Consider the following 20905-nt stretch of genomic DNA (forward strand, 5'->3'; position numbering starts at 1 on the left):
TTCAAATCGATACCCACCATCTTTTCGTCGATTATAAAGCAGCATTCGATAGCCCGAGGAGGGAACGTGTATATGCCGCACTGTCTGAGTTCGGTATCCCTGCAAAGCTAGTGCGACTTTGCAGAATGACGTTGAGCAACACTCGTAGCTCCGTCAAGGTAGGAAAGGACCTCTCCGAACCCTTTGATACCGTTCGAGGTTTCAGGCAAGGCGATGCCCTCTCGTGCTATCTCTTCAACTTCCTGCTGGAGAGTGTGGTGCGCAAAGCTGGTGTACACCGAGGCGGAACGATCTTTTTTAAAAGCGTTCAGCTTCTTGCGTACGCTGATGATATAGACATTATCAGCCGTACCAGGAGAGGCGTCACCGGAGCATTTGCGGCTATTGAGAAGGAAGCTGCAAAAGTGGGTTTGGTGATAAATGAGAGCAAAACTAAGTATATGTTTTCCTCTAGCAGGGACACGCGGCAACCAGACTCCCAGATCGCGGTGGAAAACTATACTTTCGAAATGGTGAAAGATTTTATGTATCTTGGCACCACCGTCACAGCAACCAACGATGTCAGCCTAGAAATCAAATGGAGATTAACTCTAGCCAATCGATGCTACTTCAGCCTCAGTAGGCAATTGAGTAGCAGAGACCTTTCCCGAAAAACCAAGCTAACGCTCTACAAGACGCTCATCCTCCCCGTGCTGCTTTATGGTGCAGAAGCATGGGTGATATCGCAGACTGATGCAGCAGCTCTTGCAGTGTTTGAGAGAAAGATGCTTCGGAAGATCTTCGGTCCCATACGCGTTGGCGACGACTACCGCATACGATGGAACAGCGAACTGTACGAGCTCTACGAGGCGCGTGGAGAGCTGTGTTACGTCAGGTCATAGCCCGATAACGGGTTTGAAGACCAGTCAAGAAGAAGAAGAAGATATTCATGATTTTAAGTGTTAACAAAGATAAGGAAAAAAATATATGGTGAAAAATTAAGTAAAGCTAGAAAAAGGCTAAATAAATTTTGTGTTTAAGCTAGAATTCCCGCAACCCGATGTTTTCGAATTTTTTCCGCACTGGCATTCAAAAAAATCCAGATCTAGCGGGAAAAAAGCTAAAATGACAGCACTGGAGAGCACGAATGCGAATGCTCCCAGTTGGCTCAGCCGAAGTGCGACAGCTCCCATTCGGCAAATACCCGAACAGCTATACGTTTTCGTTTTATGAAATGCAGCATCTATGTATTATGTTGTATGGTTAGTGCTCTTACTCTGTTATATTTTAAATGTCATGTTAATGCGTGACGTGCGGGATGCATTTGAAGTTTTCTTACTTTTCACGATCGCTGCCAACACCACCAATCAAAGCTTACCGACACATTTAAAAATTAATTTAATGTACAAAATAAAATAACGCCATCAATTCAACGCAGTGATCTTCCCTTTCATAATGTCGTAAAAAAACATCTATAGCTACAAAACTATAAAAACATCGATGCATTAATAATATAATCGATGCTTCTCCACCTATATCACTAACCATATGTACATGTTGTAGGGGATAGTGCCTCCAGCTTAGAGGTTGGAAAACATCGAGTTTAGCAAACATCGATGTTTTTAAACTCTTAATTTTAAATATTGTCCATGGTTACGCTTCACTGTCGCCTCCAACACCACCACAGAATCCAACCACTCTTATTACGTTTACTAAACAATTATATTAAGATAATCCATGTTTTAATATTATAAGTATATATATATTAAATATTATATATATATCAAATAAATAATAAAGAGTTGTACTTACACATTTGCCGCCTTTTGTGCTTTTAGAGAAGTTAAAAACATCGATGTTAAAATCGAGGTGGAAAATAATACATCGATGTTTGATATTTTTTTCGGAACATCGATGTATCGTCGATGTATCGTCAAACCTCTACTCCAGCTGGTAAATAAAGTACAAAGCATCGATTTTTCCTCAGAAAAAAAAAATCATTGGAATATAAACTTTATAGTATTTATGAACGATCTGCGTCAAAAATATTTAAATATTAGTACATTAGCAAATTACTAAATGAATACTAAAAACACTAGCATCCAAAACAAGAACAATTAAATTTTCGAACATCACATTTTACTGAGTTAATTTAAAAGTTGTGAGTCAAACAAAAGTTAAAAATACAATACAATACGCAATTCTTGTTTCGAATAAGTACCAATTAACTTTGTATTAATTAAACAGCTATTATTTATGCAAATGTCATATTTGGTTTTTTATTTAACTTATTACGTTACAGAATTCAAACACAATTAGTCAGTCAAATGTAATCGTCGAGCTGCTGACAGATGAGTGCGTTACTGGATTTATGCTGAATTACTCAGTGAAATGTAAACGTCGACAGTCAGCTGTGACTGACAGTTGACTTGAGCGGTAGTTCGAAAAAATGAAATTTTTCGAAGTTCTGTGACACCGACAGATTTTTTTGGAGATTGCAAAAACAACTGCAGGCGAAATCTCCGGAGATTTCTATGGCAACCCTGTATATGCAATTCATGTTTAGTTTGAATTCTTGAGCCTCCGACAAGATTTCTTTTATTTTTGAGTTACTTACATTTGCCTAAATATCGATGATTCGCGCTCAAATAAAACATCATTAAGAATCGAATACTCCTTATCTACGATGTTAAAAAATCGATGTTTTTTGCAACCTTAGTACATACATATATACATATAGTATAGTACACATATTAGTACTTATGTGCAATGATGCCTACAGTATTTTGCGGTTGAAGGTTGTTAATTAGTATTTACTTGTTTAACGTTTTAAATATTTTCAATTAGATAAGTTTATTACCTGTCAATGAGAGACAAAAAATAGTAGTCTGTTTTTCTTTACAATTAAAGTGACTTTAACATAAAGATTACATTCGTTAATGGTGAATTAATTTATTTCGTGTAAGAAAAATTAACTCCCTCGTGGATATTAATGTAACAGTGCTAAAATCGACATTATCAACATGCAAGTGAGTTCAAATGCCTTGTACCCGAAGGATATAAGGGTACATATTATGAAATCGTTTAGTTTTTATAACAATCACAGGCTGTTGTGCTACGTGTATGTATGTATGTATGTACATACATACTTGTATGTACCAATGAAGTTTCTGCAAGAAATATAAATAATTAAATAAATCACGATTTCTTTTTGTAACCTGTACCCAAAGCGTGTACTTGTTTAGTGCGAATGTACATACATATGTCACACACAGAAGGAGGTCTGGCAGATTTCTCAAAGTATACGCTTACATATATGTATGTATGTATGTACATACATATGTATGTATATTCTTGACAGTTTGACGGTTCGCCTAAACCCTAGGCAGATGAAGTTTGTGTTTTTTTCTAATTCATCCGCCACTCCCTTGCTGTTCTTTGCTACTTGGCCATAATTGAATTTTTATTTTTCCATGTTATACTTTCTTTGTTATAGCCTGAACCCAAAGGGTAAAAGGCTATACTAGTTTTGTACGAATGTATTTAACAGGCAGAAGGAGGCGTTGCAGACCCCACAAAGTCTGTATATTATTGATCAGGATGACAAGACAAGTCGTCTGTCTGTATGAACGCAAGGATCTCGGGAAGTACAAGAGCTAGAATAACCAATCGAGGTTCCCCTTACTCCTAGGCAGGTCAAGTTTATTTTTTATTTTAATACACCCCCCCCCCCCCCCCTTCCACCGCAATTCGAATTTTTTTATAAATTCCGTAATTCTTGGAATTTTGAAATAATAATGGCACGTACATCCAGTTAGTGATTATATGTCCGTGTGCCATGTTTCATCATGAATTCTGAAGAAAGTTATAGCCATAAATAAAACCGCTGCCTGTTGTTGTTGCTGCTGAAAAATATAATTTAAAAAAAAAATAAAAAATTTTGTTTTCTTTTTGGTGGGAGGTACAGGGTATTTAAGAGTTGAGCCTGCTCGACTTTATCATTCCTTTCTTGTTTTTTATTAAATTCTTTTAATTTGTGAAAATATCGTTTGTTTTAAAACTTTTTGTATTTAATAGAAACCATTAGCTTTATAAATCTGATGACAAATCAAAATGAAGTGACATAGGGCATTAGACATCAATAAAATCTTATTGAACATTCATTACACTTTTAAGCGAATTCATATGTTTGCTTGTGCACAGTTTTTTGTCTACAGCTTCGGCTTCAGCTTCGTCTCAGCGCTTACTATGTTTGTACCCCTTGTTTTAGCGCCCTTATATTGTCATATTTAGTATTTATAGCCTATACCATAGGAGAATCCGTAATTGTACTTGCTGAGATCCTTGCGTACAGACGGACGGACGGACAGGGCTATATCGACTCCGCTTGTCATCCTGATCAATTATATATACTTTGTGGGGTCTGCCAAGGCTTCTTGTGTGTGTTACACGCACAAAACTAGTATAGCGTCGGTGCCACAGAACTTCGAAAGATTTAATGTTTTCGAACTTCCCCTCCAAGTCTGCTTTAGATAATTAAACGGCACTCGCTTTACTCATAAAAATCATCAACATAAAATTTAAAGTTATTTTCCGTCAAGCTATGCAATTCACATGACAGCCCTGTTATGCACAGCATTTGTAACAACGGACCTGACCACTCAGCGACACACAATTTTTGCCAACTTTGTTTAATTAATACACAGTTATTTGGCACTTAATTGAAACAAGAACTTCATTAAATATATATTTTATTTTTAGCTTGCGTTTGACTTACAAAATAAGACTTAACTCAGCAAAATGTGATGTTCGAAAAATGTAATTTTCTATTTTGGTCAATGGGACTCCCTATTGTTCGGTTATTTTGGATGCTGTGTGTGAATACTCTGGTTTAACTACTTTTTTTTCTCTAATTTAACTGTTAATTTTATAATTTAAATTAAACTTATAGATAAATACAAATACAACTAAATTAGGTGTTCAGTCTTAATTACAATTTTATATTTTAAATTTATATAAATCTGTTGGCTAGGTCTATAGGGTGTGACCTCTTTAGTCTTCTTCTAACTGTAGCTCTTCCAATTCTGCGCCGTTTCAGCAAACGCTTTGCGAGTAGATTTGCGTGGATTCGTAGACGGCTCACTGTGAAGCTTGTTCGTTGAGGACTTCCAAGGACAAACTTCCTGCACTCCAAGGTTAGCAGGCGAACAAGATTTCGGAATTTCTCCAGGTGGAATTTTGCAGCGATTCCGTATACCTGAAGGCCATATCGCCAAAAAGGAGCGATGCAGGATTTGTATACGGTGGCCTTGTTTCTGAGTGACAGTTTTTTTGCTGGTTTCTAACCAGCCATCTCATCTTATTGACCCTGTCACTTAGTGTCATTATGACCCAGGGTATGTGCTTATGATATAATTGTCAACGTCATCTTCACCTGGAGTCTTTTTGCTTTTTATATGTCCTGTGACTTCGTCCACAGTAATATGGTTGTTGAGCTGGTACTAAATGGCTGAAACCGTGCAAACGCCTCAGCTCTTTCCTTTGGCGATCTGGCCCAGATTCCGTCAGACCTTTTTATTGGGAACTTAGCTGCCACTTGCTGTTTGTATCTTTTCGCCAGAGTCCACAGTGAGCGCCTAGAGCTTGTATCAGTGGAAGCATTTGCAAGAAGTCGGTCTTTTTCATTATGCTTCTGAAGTACCGTTTCTTTACCCTATTTGCTTTTTTTAATTAGCATTACCTGTATGAACCTTATTCAGAAAGATGGCATGCGCATCCTCGATGTCTTCTGACACCAAGATTTCCAATTTCAGATCAAGAGTATCCTCCAACTTTCGACGAAATACGGCTATATCTGGTCCCTTCTGAGCCTTGATGACCGGGATAGAATCATAAGTGGTTACTAAGGATAGGCGATCCGAGGGAATCTTAATTCGACGTTTCCTTGAATGACGTAAAAGTCAATAGCGCTTGGTGTATGATTTGCTACATCAGGAGTGTGTGTTGCTTGTCCAGTTGGCAGAATTTGGAGAGAAGAGTTGTGGATTGAATTTTGCAGACATGTTCCCCTCCAATGATAAATTTACTTCCAAGGTTGGTAAACAGCAGGCTGAGGTCTGTTTCTGACCATGGGAGCTTCGGAGCGAGGCTTGTTGCAACTTGAATAGTAGCTATTTGTAGTTGAACCGTCGTCACCGGGTTACAAGGGAAGTAGGATATGTCCTGTTTGCGTGTTGTTTTGTTTGAGAAAGTGATTTGTCTGCTGCAGCTCCTTAAACATAGCTTGTAAAGTATCAACATTTGCTGTGAGAGCCTGTAGTATCCGTTTAACCAACTATTTCTTTTTTTTGCAATATGCTACAAAAATATAAAATAAATTTTGCATACGAATGACCCACCCTCGTGTAAGTCGAGCTTTCATTGGAGGTCTGATCGGTTGCAGAACTTCGCTTCAGTTAGTCGAAGAAATAAAAACCCACGCCAGTGACAGTGAACGTAATTAGTAATATTCCGTAAATATAGAACCACGTGGGTGTAATAAAAAAAAGAACAATTACAAAATTTTTCCTACGCCACAAGAATTGACCCAAAGGGTTTACTAACTGCATAGTGCCAGTTATTTAAATAAAAAAGGTATGGATGAGTGTAAAGGGAAAGTGCAAATAGTCACAATTGTTTTTGCAGGCTTGTTTAAAAAGCACTGGCCAAGGCAACTGGCGATGTTTGAGCCGAAGATTCGGAAACAGTGGATTGATAGTTTTCCGCAACATCTGCCATTCCGCAACATTATCATTTCGTAACATTCGCCACTCCACGGCCATACACGGGCGAAACGGCTACGTGCAACGCCGCCCCACACGTACATATCTCCCCGATCGAGTATATTTTATTGAAGGCATTTTCATACCAAATGCGAAGTTTCCAAATCACTTGGGAAGCGGATCTTCGTAACCTGCATCAAGAATTGAGCACACCCTTGCTTTGGGTGTAGACTTAAAGGAAACGATTGGGGATAAGTACTGAGTCTTACATACCAGCCAGCGACTAAGCCACCCTAGATACGGTTGTGCTAATGTAGTCTAGCGCCCGCGCGCACTACTTTAGTCTAAACTTACAAACAAACTTACAGTGGGCACTAGCAAAGTTTTCTTGGTTAAAATCAAAAATAATAATAATTTCAGTTCTTCCTTATTAAACTCATACATAAATGTTACTTAATCAATTTTAAAATTAAAAATAAAAATGCTTAATTTATGTTCTTAAATGTTATGTTCTTAATCTTCTGGCTTGGAAGTGAACCTCATATGAATTTATATATGTATATATTATTGAATATTCAATATTCAACTTATAATTGTATTTTGTGCGCTAACATACATGCCGCCGTCTACGTCAAAATTGGGCCTAACGATAGCTACGACTACAGGAGTAAGACTTTATAAGCTGCTGGAGTAAAACTAAAAGAAAATATAAAAAGGTTTAAATAGAAAACCAACAACAATTCTTAAATATAAAAGTCGGGTGTCCCGACTTTGAAATACTCTGCACATATGTTTAGAATAACTATAGAAATTAACAAAAGCAAGAGAATTAAAAAAAAATTTTGAACGATTTTACCTCGCGATTTGCATGGGAGAGGGGGGAGGGAGGGAAATTCCAAAATACACATTTTCTGCGTATTCACATTAGGCATCGGGGACTAAAATTTAGTGTCCCTAGGTCTTATGGTCTCCGAGATATAGGCGATTATACGGGAAACCCTCCATAGGACGGGGGGGAGGGGGGGGGGGGGGGAATAAAAAAAATAATGTCTCTATCTCTTATAGTTTCTGAGATCCAGGTGTTCATACGGACGGACAGACAGACAGACAGGGCTAGATTGACTCGTCTCGTCATGCTGATCAAGAATATATATACTTTGTGGGGTCTGCCACGCCTCCTTCTGCCTGTTAGATTTTCAGCTCCCGCAAACCTAATATACTCTTGTACATTTTATGTACAGAGTATAAACACATATATGTATAAGTTAACACGACCACTCAGCGACAAAGAAGTTGCCAAATCGACATAGCAGAGCTGGCGTGATAATAGTGCAAGATCAGCAACGTCCGCAGATATTGCACAACGAAAACCGTCATTGCAGAGTGCAACGCTCCGCGATGTAAGCAGCTGATATGCACGAGGCGCAGTGTCAGCATGTTTGAGGTACAGGGCTAGCTTTAGTTATAAGAAAGAATGTTCTTAGCAGTTAGATGACTTTTGGATATTAAACCGTTCGGAATACACGAGCTCTTGTCTTTTATTAGTGCAACAATGCACTGTGTTAATTGAATAATAAATCCTTAGTCGGTTGAACATAATAATCACCAACGTCAGGAACTTCTTAATTGGCGCCCAACGTGAAAAAACCCAAAAGTCACTCAAATTGCGGCAGCATAAAACGTCACCATCGACGGCAGCAGCAAAAGAAAAAAAATAAATAATAAATTAATTTGATAAAACTGTTACAACACCAACAACTGAAACAGCATACAGCGTCAACACCGACAGCAGCAACAGAAAACAAAAGTTAAATAATAAAGTGTTTTAATAAAATTTGTTATAACAACAATAACTGAAGCAGCATACAGCGTCAACACCGACGGCAGCTTCAGACAAAATTGTTACAGCAACAACAAAACACAACGTCACCATCGACGGCAGCAACGGAACAAAAGGAAAAATTCCACCGGCAACAACAACAACTGAAGCAGCATACAGCGTCAACACCGACGGCAGCAACAGAATACAAAAATTAAATAACAAATTATTTAAATAAAATTGTTATAACAACAATAACTGAAGCAACATACAGTGTCAACACCGACGGCAGCAACAAAATAAAGAGGAAATTCTACTGGCAACAATAGCAACAGAAGCGGCAACGGCAACACCGACGGCGGCGGCAACACTAGAATTCGATCTAGATAAGTAGATCGCTCATTGACAATTTACAAACTAAAAGAATAAATACGTAATAAAAAAAATTTTGTTAAAATTTTTTTTTATCAATTCAAATTTAAAGAAGAATATAATAAAATTTGTTACAAAGTTAAAATACCAATCTTTGCGTAGTGACAAAACTTATGTGTGACAGTGACATAGAAGACTTGCTGGACAAATTTAAAAAACTTGATAGTAGAGTCCGTGTAAAAAACCAAAACGAATAGGAGTTAGGTACTTATGGCTATGTCTTCAGAGCAATTACAGACAGTAATAGAAGCGGCAGTAAACAATGCACTTGCCGCTCAAAAAAGAAGTTTTGATGCACAGATACAAGATCTGAACAACGCAACGTTTTTTGTACTACACAACTTTACGACTTTTGACGGAATAATTGGACTTGACTTACTAAAACAAACAAGCGTAAAACTAGACTTTAAAAATCAAAGATTAATAATTGACACGGAATCAGAAAAAATACAATTTCCTAATTTTATTTTATTCATAATATCAACAATACTACTGTCGATTATATTATAAAACTTAATATAACAAATTAAACTAAACAAAATAAAAGATAAGAAAGCCTAACACAAAGCTGTACAATGACGTCTATTAATGCCTCCGACACGTTGGGGGAATTTTATTTGCCAATTGGCCAGCTATGCCCCGATTTACAGCCATATGCGGTCAGAGACATTAAAGACCTAAAAAACTATGCAAAAAGTAGGTAAAGGTGAAAAATTAATTCTATTTAACAACTAATTAGAAAAAGTACGAAGTAGAAAGAGAAAAAGAAAAAAGGAAAGAGAGACAGAGAAACAGAAAAAGAGAATGTTAGAGAGACGAAAAAGAGGGAAATCTCCAACCCGGTGGGGGAAATTTTAAATGCCAGTCCGGCAAGCTATGCCCCAACTCACAGCAGTAAGTGGTCAGAGATTTCCCCGAAGATAATTATAAAGAATAGATTTGATAGAACAAAGAGAGAGCCCTGTCGAAAGTAAATGTGAAAGATCATTATAATGTCTGCCCATGACCCGAAAACGATTGTGCAAAGCGTAAATGTGCAAGTGTAAATTTCACAAAAGTTGAAAATATCAAACCGACAAAATATCGAACCGATGTATTTGCAGACTCTAATAAGGATTTACCTTATAACACAAACATAGTCGGCACTATCCGAACTGAGAACGAGGACCCCATCTATTCTAAATTGTATCCATATCCCATGTGCGTAGCAGACTTTGTAAATTCCGAAATGCGAGACTTGCTCAAGGATGGCATAATCAGACCATCAAGGTCACCATACAACAACCCCGTATGGGTCGTTGATAAAAAAGGAACTGACGAACATGGGAATAAAAAGAAAAGATTAGTGATAGACTTCAGAAAATTAAATTTCAAAACAATAGACGACAAATACCCTATACCAAATATAACTTCCATTTTGTCAAATTTGGGAAAAGCAAAATATTTCACCACATTGGACCGAAGTCAGGCTTCCATCAAATCCTACTCGCGGAATGGGATAGTGAAAAACAAATAAAAAAAATTAAGAAAATAAAAAAAAAAAATTTGATCGATTTTACCTCTCTCGGTATTCGAGCTCACGTAAAGTGTTTATAATTGCACATTTACATAGCAATTGCGTCTGTGTGAGTGTATGTATGCCTATACGCGTCTATTTGTGTCTGTGTAAGCATTTTCGCAGTCAACCAAAGCACCAGCATCAACAACAGCCGCGGGCAGCGCTTGAGCAGCGCTGCAGCAGCAAATATATTTATGGCTATAACTTCTCGTTAAATCGGTCTATCATAGTGGCACACGGACACACAATAACCAACTGGGGGTACTTGCAAAATTTTAGTTTGAAATTCCAAGAATTACGGGAGTTACGATTTGTGGGGTAGAGGGGGGAGGGAGGGAAATTCCAAAATATACATTTTCTGCGTATTCACATAAGGCATCTGGGACTAAGATTTGGTGTTCCTAGGTCTTATAGTCTCCGAGATATAGGCGATTATACGAATGTAAAATCGGGAAAACCCCCATAGGGGGGAAGTGGGGGGAAATCAAAAAAATAACACAAACTCGTATAGAATACACACATAAGGCATCTTTGTGCAAAATTTGGTGTCTCTATCTCTTATAGTTTCTGAGATCCAGGTGTTCATACGGACGGACAAACAGGGCTAGATCGACTCGTCTCGTCATGCTGATCAAGAATATATATACTTTGTGGGGTCTGCCACGCCTCCTTCTGCCTGTTACATTTTTCAGCTCCCACAAACCTAATATACTTCTGTACATTTCATGTACAGAGTATAAACAGCTTTTTCAGTGGGAAACGGGAAATATGAATTTTGCAGGCTTCCTTTTGGCTTTTGGGCCATTGACGACGTACTTAGAGAACAGATCGAGAAATCATGCTACGTTTACGTCGATGACGTCATAATCTTCTCAGAAAACATGAACGATCATGTAAAACACATAGCATGGGTCTTGGACAAAGTATACCAAGCCAACATGAGGGTCTCGCGAGGAAAATCAAATTTCCTTAAAGACAGTGTAGAATTCTTAGGCTTTGTGGTATCACGCGGTGGTATTACTACATGCCCTAATAAGGTAGAAGCTATTCGTAACTATGAACAACCAACCACACTATTCAATGTCAGATCCTTTCTTGGATTGGCAAGTTATTACAGATGCTTTATTAAAGACTTATTAAAGACAAGACTTATTAAAGACATCAATAGCAAGGCCTTTGAGTGATATCTTAAAGGGAGAAAATGGAAAAGTTAGCGCTGGCCAGTCAAAGAAAATACCAGTAAATTTCGACCAAAAGCAATGCGAGGCATTCAGTAGGCCTAAAGAGGTTCTTGCATCCGAAAATGTAATGTTACTCTATCCCGATTATAAGAAGCCGTTTGACCTAACAACCGACGCTTCGTCCTTTGGTTTTGGGGTTTTGGGGAGAGAGAGCTGAATTTCGCCACAAACGAAAGTGAGTTGCTCGCTATAGTGTGGGCTCAAGGAACCTCAGGAACTACTTGTATGGAGTAAAAAATCTAAATATTTTTACCGACCACCAGCCCCTGACATTCGCAGTCTCTGACCGCAACCCTAACGCAAAAATTACGCGGTGGAAAGCTTACATTGACGAGCATAATGCTCAAATATTTTACAAGCCAGGGAAGGAAAATTGCGTTGCAGATGCATTGTCAAGACAAAACATCCACACTTTGGAGGAAGATGCACAGTTCGATATTGCAACGATACATAGCGAGTTGTCACTCACACTGTTGAATCAACAGGCAAACCAGTCAACTGCTTTCGGTACCAAATAGTAATAGGTGAAAGTGGACCTGCCTCAGATAGGACTGTTATTATGTTAGGTGAGAAAACTCGTCACCTCATACATTTCTCAGGTAGAGAAACGTTAATTTAGAGGGTATGTGACGCGGTCAAGAAGGACGTAGTAAACGCAATTTTCTGCGAACTACCAATACTAGCATTCATTCAACATAAACAAATAGAAATATACCCTACGACGACAATCCGTTATGCAAAACATATGGTAACCGATATTTTGAATAAAGGCGAGCAGAAAGAAATAGTTGTCACAGAGCATAATAGAGCTCATAGGGCCGTTTAAGAAAACGTAAAACAGATTCTCCAAGAATTTGTTAAAAAGAGAAGTATGATCGGCACCCTCAGAAGCAGGTACTTCCGTTGCGTGTGGGCGAGATATTGCACGTCGACATATTTTCAACTGACAAGAAATATTTCCTTACTTGTATACACAAGCTTTCAAAGTTTTCGATTGTCCAACCTATCGCCTCTAGAACAATAATAGACATACAATCGGCAATCTTGCAGCTCATGAGTACAAGTACACTAAAACAATATATTGCGATAATGAACCTTCCATAAAATCAGAAACCATAAAATCACTTCTAAATAATCGATTTAACGTTCAGGTTGTAAACGCACCACCGCTTCATAGCACTTCGAATGGACAGGTAGAGAGATTCCATAGTACTCTTGTTGAAATCGCAAGATGTCTGAGATCTGGAAAAAATATTGCCGATACAACCGAACTAATACTTCAGGCAACTATGGAATACAACCGGACAATACATTCAGTTACCGACAAACGACCTATTGATGTGATTCATTCTTCTCCTCCAGAGCTTGACGCAGAAATAAGAGATAAAGTCCTTAAAGCACAGAATATACAAATGCAAAGGTTAAACGAAGTAAGACAAAATAGAATTTTCCAAGTAGGGGACAGAGTCCTCGTAAGATCAAATAGGAGACTGGAAAATTAACTAACATCCTTGTACAACGAAGAAACGGTAGAAGCAGACTTGGGGACCACAGCCTTGATTAATGGGAGGGTGGTTCATAAGGATAATATAAGGTAACTATAGTATGGGTTTCCTTTCTTACTTAGGATCTGGACTATGCTACTTCTTGTCACAATGACAAACGCTAAACTGACTGACTACTCGAACGCGGACTACATACCAATCATGGACGGAGACACGACAATTTGGAAAGATTTCCAATATTTAAAACACTCGACTAATCTAACAATGTACGCGGAAATGATGGGCGAAACAGAGAAGTTGAGGAACCATTTTCCTCAATCACACATGAGACAGATACTAGACTCGGACATACGACACACGAGAACACTCTTAGCAACAATAGACATTCACCACCGCCACGCCAGAAGCATTAATATGTTAGGCACTGTTTTAAAGGTAGTAGCTGGGACTCCAGATTTTGACGACTTTGAAAAATTGAAACTGACACAACAGGAGCTCATTGAATTTGCAAATAGGCAGGTAAATATTAATACAAAAACGCAACGACAGCTAAATAAGTTAACAGACACAGTAAACATGCTAATAAAGAATTCAAAGAATAGCCATATAAACACAGAACACTTATACGAAACTTTGCTCTCAAGAAATACAATATTAATTTTGGAACTTGAAACTTTAATGTTATCTGTTACACTCACAAAGATTGGAATTATTAACCCAGCAATATTAGACACTAACGATTTAAATAACATAATCAATGAGCGTTCTACGAACATAACCATTACTGACTTGATGGAAGTAGCCCAAATCAGAGTTATACTAAATAATAATAATTTACTACATTTTCTAATTAAATACCCTAAGCCATGTTTAATATGTAAGAAGATTCTCTTGTACCCTGTACAAGATAATAACACCATCCTTAACATAGCTGACGAAAACATCATAGCCGATTGCGGGAATGAAATATTTCCAATCGGAAACTGCAGCGCTGCGCTCACAACAACTTTCTGTAGAAGATTGCCCTATGCTACGTGCGCTCAACAACTACACTCTGATGGCACGGCCCATTGCACCACTCGACCCAGCCATCTCGAGTCATTCACGGTCATCGACGACGGCGACATCATCATCAACGACGAAACAGCGGCTATCACGACTAGTGATAACGAAGTGCAAATTGTAACCGGCACGTTCCTCCTTACCTTCGACGAAGATGTCTTTTTGAATGGTTCTTTATACCGTAACCTGAAGAGTTATGTGAACCAGGAGACTTGTTGTTGCCCAGCAGCGTCAACGTTGGTCAACATAACAGCCCACCAGGAGGTATTAAGCCTACCATACTTACAAAGACTGAGTCTCGAAAACACGCATTACATTGGCGAAATCGAGAAGGAACTGATAAAGCAGCCCATAATACCTGGATTGACTCTGACTACCTTTTTGGTTTGTTGCTACGCCTCTTTCAAATTCTACAAGAAGCGTCAGGCGTTTCGAAGTCAAGACATCCTGCAATAATGCAAGATCAGCAACGTCCACGGATATTGCACAACGAAAACCGTCATAGCAGAATACAACGCTCCGCGATGTAAGCAGCTGATATGCACGAGGCGCAGTGTCAGCATGTTTGAGGTACAGGGCTAGCTTTAGTTATAAGAAAGAATGTTCTTAGCAGTTAGTTGACTTTTGGATATTAAACCGTTCGGAATACACGAGCTCTTGTCTTTTATTAGTGCAACAATGCACTGTGTTAATTGAATAATAAATCCTTAGTCGGTCGAACATAATAATCACCAACGTCAGGAACTTCTTAATTTATATATACATATTAAACAAGAGAGAACGCAACAGTCGAGCGTTGTGTTTTTTGTTTGTGTTTTTTTTTTTCTGATGCACCCCTACACTCCCGCGCAATTCATGTTTTTTCTTATAACTTCCGTAATTCTCGGAATTTTGAAATCAATTTTGGTAGGTACATCCAGTTAGTACTAATGTGTCCGTGTGCCAAATTTCATCATGATAGGTCAATTCTGAAGGAAGTTATAGCCATAAGAGTGTTCAACATGCGTGTATGTATGCAGCACACAGTTGAACCAAAGCAGCAACAAGAACAACGGCTGCGGGCAGCGCTGCCGGCTGGGCTGCAGGCAATGCATGAGCAGCGATTTCATTTATGGCTATAACTTTTTTCAGAATTGACCTATCATGATGAAACTTGAGGGTGAGTGGGGTGGGGGGGGGGGGGGGGGGTGTATCAGAATAAAAAAAAAAAACTTGACCTGCCTAGGTCCTAGGGGAACCTCGATACCAAGTTTGGTTATTCTACCTCTTGTACCTTCTAAGATCCTTGCGCTCATACAGACGGACGGACAGATGGACATGGCTAAATCGACTCGGCTTGTCACCCTGATCAAGAATATATATACTTTGTGGGGTCTGCCACGCCTCCTTCGGTGTTTTACATACATTCGCACAAAACTAGTATAGCCTTACCCTTTGGGTTCAGGCTATAAAAATACGGTAAAATAACATAGCTCGAATTGTAGCATGATAAGGGGCAATGCCAACATAAACTCCACATTGCCATGGTAGGGTGGGTAAAAACGAGGGACGACATTATCTAGTTTACCTCAGATAGGTAGACTTCATAGTATGTACCGAATCGGTGTGTCGGCGCTAGGGTCTTAGGCCGAATTGTCTTGACACACGTTTTTCCGAATTGCTTCCACTTAAATTTTCTTCTCCCGTTAAATATATATACAGTCGACTCTCGTTAATTCAAACCTGCTATAACTCGAACCTCTTTATAATTCAAAGTTATCACGAATTCCCTACAAAATCTCTTTATATTTCGAACTAAATCAATACATTTTTATGCACTTCGTAATTCGAACGAAAAAATCATTGCTATATAACAAGACGACGCGTTAATTCGAACTCATCGGCTTCCAATACTCGATAATTACAAGTGCTAGTCTCACCCGTCGCGCCGCACTTCATACCGTCAAGCAGACCCAAAAATCGACTCCTGCGTCCTGGTCACCGCTCAAGATTCGTCCCGGTAATTGTACACGCGCCTTTGTTTTTGTTATGATAAGTTTGTTTATTTGACACACACTTCCCACGAATTGGTTTGTTTAGTTATCACTCAGTTACTGTTACTCTTTCATTGGTATACAGATTAAAAGTTTGTGTTAGTTATGAGGACACACACTTCCCACGAATTGGTTTGTTTAGTTATCACTCAGTTATTGTTACTCTTTCATTGGTATACAGATTAAAAGTTTGTGTTAGTTATGAGCCCTACTAAGTATAAATGTTTGTAGATTGATGAGAAGAAGTTAATCGAAAAAGTAGCGGAACGTGAGAAGAAAAGTGATGTTGCAAAATAATTTAAGATCCCTCTGAGTACTCTCTCAACCTCAAAGCATAAGAAGAAAATTAATGCTGCTCAAATTGCTGGAAAAGAATTACTAATGTTAATTTTCTTGTCTGGAAGAAACCCTGGTCATTTGTTTAAGACAGTGTACAGGACAAAAAGTGTCTATTAGCGGAAACTTGTTGAGGGAAAAGCAAAAGTGTTCGCGTCTACTCTGAGCATAAAAACTTTGTGGCAAGTGAATGTTTAATGCGAGTAGCTTGAGCTTTTATTATTATTATTTCCTAGTGCAACAAGAAATAAATTCTTATAAATTAATGCACTAGTCACTAGAAACATACAATTTTCATTAAACAAATTTAAGACGGTTTGATTAACCTGGTTAACCTATTTATAAAATTGAAGTTAAATCTAATAGACTATATTATGTTGCAAGTATTTTATGTTGTTAGTTACTTATTTTTAAGAACAAATTTAATTTTTCCCTAAATTGCGATGCACTACTAATTTTCTTTAAATATTGAGGTAGCTGATTCCACAGACGAATAGCATGAATAAAGAACTGCCGTTCAGAACAGCCAAGATTGTATCGTATACTGTTTATATTATTGGTTCTTGAGGATGCACTAAAACGTAGTTTTTCAAGTAAATAGCCCGGTTCTCTGGTATATATAATTTTATGCATCATAATTAAGTTTCTAGAATCTACCCATGTTCTAAACTTCATATGGTAAATGCTGTGTGCCAAACTGGATTTGTGCTCTCCCCTCTTTACATTATAAACATATCGAGCTATATTATTATATGCTACATTTAGTTTCTGCTGAGAGGCACTATAGCACTTACTAAAAATTTCGATACCACAGCAGAGCGTGGGTATCAGATAAGTTTTAGCGATTAATAGTCTGATATCTAAGGGCAAGAATTGCTGAGTCAACGAAAGTAGTCTGAGTAAGCCATAAGTTTTTCCTGTAGCCTTGGATACATGATCACTCCAGGACAAAGAACTGTTGAAGGTGATACCAAGATTTAGGATATGATCCACGTATTCAATTGTGCGTTACTGAGTGATAACTTAGGCAAATTTTCCGTACTCAGTAACTTTTTATATATTATGATGCATTTCGATTTACCAGGATTTAGTGACAAGCCATTGAGAGTTCATCATTACATAAATTCACACACTCATTTATACTACGTAACGGACAACTAACATACATTTGGACATCATCAGCGTACATATGAACACTGCAATTGGACAACGAGGCTGGGAGATCATTAACATGTAACGAGAAGAGGAGTGGACCAACGATTGAACCTTGGGGTACTCCACGTTTTACAGGTAGAAATGTTGATATAGCACTATCGGTTGTCACAGCTTGGCTTCGTCCATGTAAATATTAATTTTTATTTTTATATATTAATTTTACAGCACTGCTCGTAAGATTAAAGAATTTGTGTAACTTGGTACTTAAGATATTATGATCTACCGTGTCAAAAGCTTTGCTAAAGTCTAGAAGCATCAAAAATGTAATATTACTATCGTCAAGTTGCTGTCTAATATTTTCTGTAACGTCTAGTATGGCAGTAGTACAACTTCTAAATTTGCGAAAACCAGATTTTTTATTGCACAGTAATGAATGTTGTGCTAGGTATTTATTGATTTGATTAGCCATAATAATTTCGAAAACCTTGGATAGAAATGGCAAAATTGATATTGGTCTGTACTCATCCTTACCCTTGTGAACGGGAATTACTTTGGCTAATTTCCAAGTATCGGGAAAACACGAAGTCGTAAGCGCAGTGTTACATATGTGCGTTATGTGATTAATTATTCTGGGCAGAATTAATTTAAGAAATACCAATGGCGTTCGACTTAATTCTAAGAACAGAGCTCAGGACAACACATTCTACACACATAAAACTAAAGCTATTATCAAAGCCAGTATTTACTATGGCGTCAATGTAAGGGTTAATCAAGATATCCGGTACAGTCGATTGCAGAAATTTTCTGTTCAGGTCATTGACATCAGCTGTAATTTTTGGAGAAACTTTTCGTTTTCCTATACTAAACTTTTTGAGCTCACCCCATCTCTGCTTAGCTGATATTGCGTTTTTGAATTTGACAGAGTAATAGTGACACTTTTCCCTACAAATCATTTTTACTGACCGTCTTAAAATTTTAAATTGCTGGTAAAGTTCTGGAGTTTTGTATCGCTTCCACCTATCGTACGCAGTATCGCGTTCCTTAATTATTGTAGCAATACCATGATTAAACTTATGACTAGTTTTAAAAATTTTCTTTTTTAAGGGTACATGCCTATATATATATAGGTCAATTTCGCTACACAGTAGTCCAAGATTAATGCTCCTTAAGTCCCTTAAGTATACGATTTGGTCAGTCAGATGGTAGTTAAATTCATACGTCAAGTAAACTAAATCATGCTTGGTACGTCAATTTGGTCATATTGGAGAATCTTATTAGTATCACTAACAAAAAAAAAACGTCAAGTAACGTATTAATCGTGTTGGAGAAATGGGTTGGCATAGTCGAATTGACAAGATTTAAACCCAGAGAAGACATTTCATAAGCGAGGTGCCGCTCAGTTAGCATATTGCACGAAATTTTATCAGCGACAGATACGAATGAAAAAAGTAACGATTAAAATGAGGAAGATACATCAGAACCTTTGGCAGAGGTGTCAGTTAAGGAAGCAAGATCCTCATTCGATACCATACAAAGCTTCTGTCTACAAAACGAAAGGGATGAACACGCATTTCAGGCACTTTTTCTCTTTAAAAAGTTATTTAGCAGTGTGAGAAGCAGCAATATGCTTTGAAGCAAACTAGTATAACAGAGTTCTTTCGAAAGATTAAGTAATTCACATTATGAATACATATATGTACACGAATGTACCTCTAAACTTTTGACATTGTTATAGAATAGCAGTAAATAATTAATAATTGATCAACACTTAATAATTCGAAGTTTTATTTGTTTTCTCTCACAAATTTCAAACCATTTGATATTTCAAATACTTGATAATTCGTAATATTCTAAGAGTCTCTCGAGTTCCGAATTAACGAGAGTCGACTGTATATATAAAGTGCACTTCAAGCTGATACCGAGCCTAGCAAGAGTACACACCCTCTGAGTCTAACAACACCATTAACATCTCTCTTCAGCTATTTTAACATCACTACTGAAACTCTACACTACAAGCCTCAATAGCCGCTTCCAACCTCAAGCTACGGTTTGTAGGTATGTGTTGCCTGTTCTGGTTGTGGGTGGCAAAGTTGTCTGATGTTTCTTCGTTAGTGCCTAATTTCCGATTAGGATTCATATTATGTACGCTAGTACGGGTACGAATTGCATCTGCATAAGAGATGTTCGCTTGCACCATAGCTTCCGGTACAAATTCTTGCCGATATATCGGGTTACTGGCACGTTTTGCTATATTTATCTGTAGCCTTCGTTGCTCAGTTTTAGCTCTGTAGATACGGCATTCCCTAGACCAAGCCAGGTGACTATCACCGCAATTGATGCAGCAGAAACACTCCATCGGGGTTTCCTTACATTGAGTGGTCTTTTGCACATTTTCCACAGATGAATGGCCTCCAAAAATAGGTTTTCGTATGCCCAATACCTTAACATCAGCTTGTAGGTCTTAGGTTAGGTTAGATCGGAATGGCTGGGGTAATGGTTATTACCCGCTCACTTAGACCTGAAAGGCCCTTTGTGATACCATGTAATCTCCTTTTCACTTTCCTCCCAGCGCCGTTGGGTCATAGAAAGCGCTAGGTTATGTGTCCTGAGCCGATAGGAAGTAAGCGGCATGCCCATTCCAGGAAGGACGAATGCAGGCGTTCCATCCCTTGCCAGCTCATTTGCGATGCAGTTGCCCTTGATGTTTCGGTGTCCAGGAACCCATACGAGGTTGACACTGACATGCTCAGCTATCTTGTTTACAGATCTGCTGCAGTTCGTGATGACCCTGGAATTATCCATGTTGGAGTCAAGCGCTTTAAGAGCCGTTTGACTGTCCGAGTAGAAGTAGCACTGCCTTTCGCTCATTGTGTTCGTGGGTATGAGTCGTGCAGCCTCCATCACCGCGGTGACTTCCGCTTGGTAGACGCTGCAGTGGTCGGAAAGGCGAAAGGACAGTCTGATCTCCAGATGTGGGGAGTAGACGTCTCCCCCGACTCTTCCGTCCAGCTTGAAGCCGTCAAT

The 20905-nt window shown here is 38.3% G+C and overlaps 2 protein-coding genes across 5 annotated transcripts in view; both read left to right on the forward strand.

Annotated features, from left to right (window-relative positions):
• Positions 1-35: 35 nt before the first annotated feature.
• Positions 36-653, forward strand: LOC115624650. The gene is made up of 2 exons (XM_030519426.1): positions 36-404; positions 458-653. Exons 1-2 carry the CDS (start codon positions 126-128, stop codon positions 620-622), a joined length of 444 nt encoding a protein of 147 aa, XP_030375286.1. The 5' UTR covers positions 36-125; the 3' UTR covers positions 623-653.
• Positions 654-2848: 2195 nt separating this feature from the next.
• The window catches only part of LOC115624670 (rho-related BTB domain-containing protein 1), a 93586-nt gene continuing 75529 nt past the window's right edge, over positions 2849-20905 (forward strand). For 2 of the 4 annotated variants that reach the window (XM_030519465.1, XM_030519466.1), the window contains exon 1: positions 2849-3008. Coding sequence is in view for 1 of the 4 variants with exons in the window: in XM_030519468.1 (XP_030375328.1) it covers positions 3003-3008 (6 nt within the window). In the remaining 3 variants the exon portion in view is untranslated. Of the gene's footprint in view, positions 3009-5077; positions 5175-20905 lie in introns of all 4 variants that reach the window. The other 2 variants (XM_030519467.1, XM_030519468.1) reach the window with 2 other exon arrangements.

Source organism: Scaptodrosophila lebanonensis, unplaced genomic scaffold, assembly GCF_003285725.1.
Source record: "Scaptodrosophila lebanonensis strain 11010-0011.00,11010-0021.00 unplaced genomic scaffold, SlebRS2 tig00000061-arrow-pilon, whole genome shotgun sequence".
In the NCBI taxonomy this organism is placed as follows: Eukaryota; Metazoa; Arthropoda; class Insecta; order Diptera; family Drosophilidae; genus Scaptodrosophila; species Scaptodrosophila lebanonensis.

Coding starts and splice junctions, on each gene's coding strand:
- LOC115624650 (XM_030519426.1), top strand. CDS start 126: ATGACGTTGAGCAACACTCGTAGCTCCGTCAAGGTAGGAAAGGACCTC. Junction 405..457: donor TTGAGAAGGAAGCTGCAAAA/GTGGGTTTGGTG, acceptor TTCCTCTAGCAG/GGACACGCGGCAACCAGACT.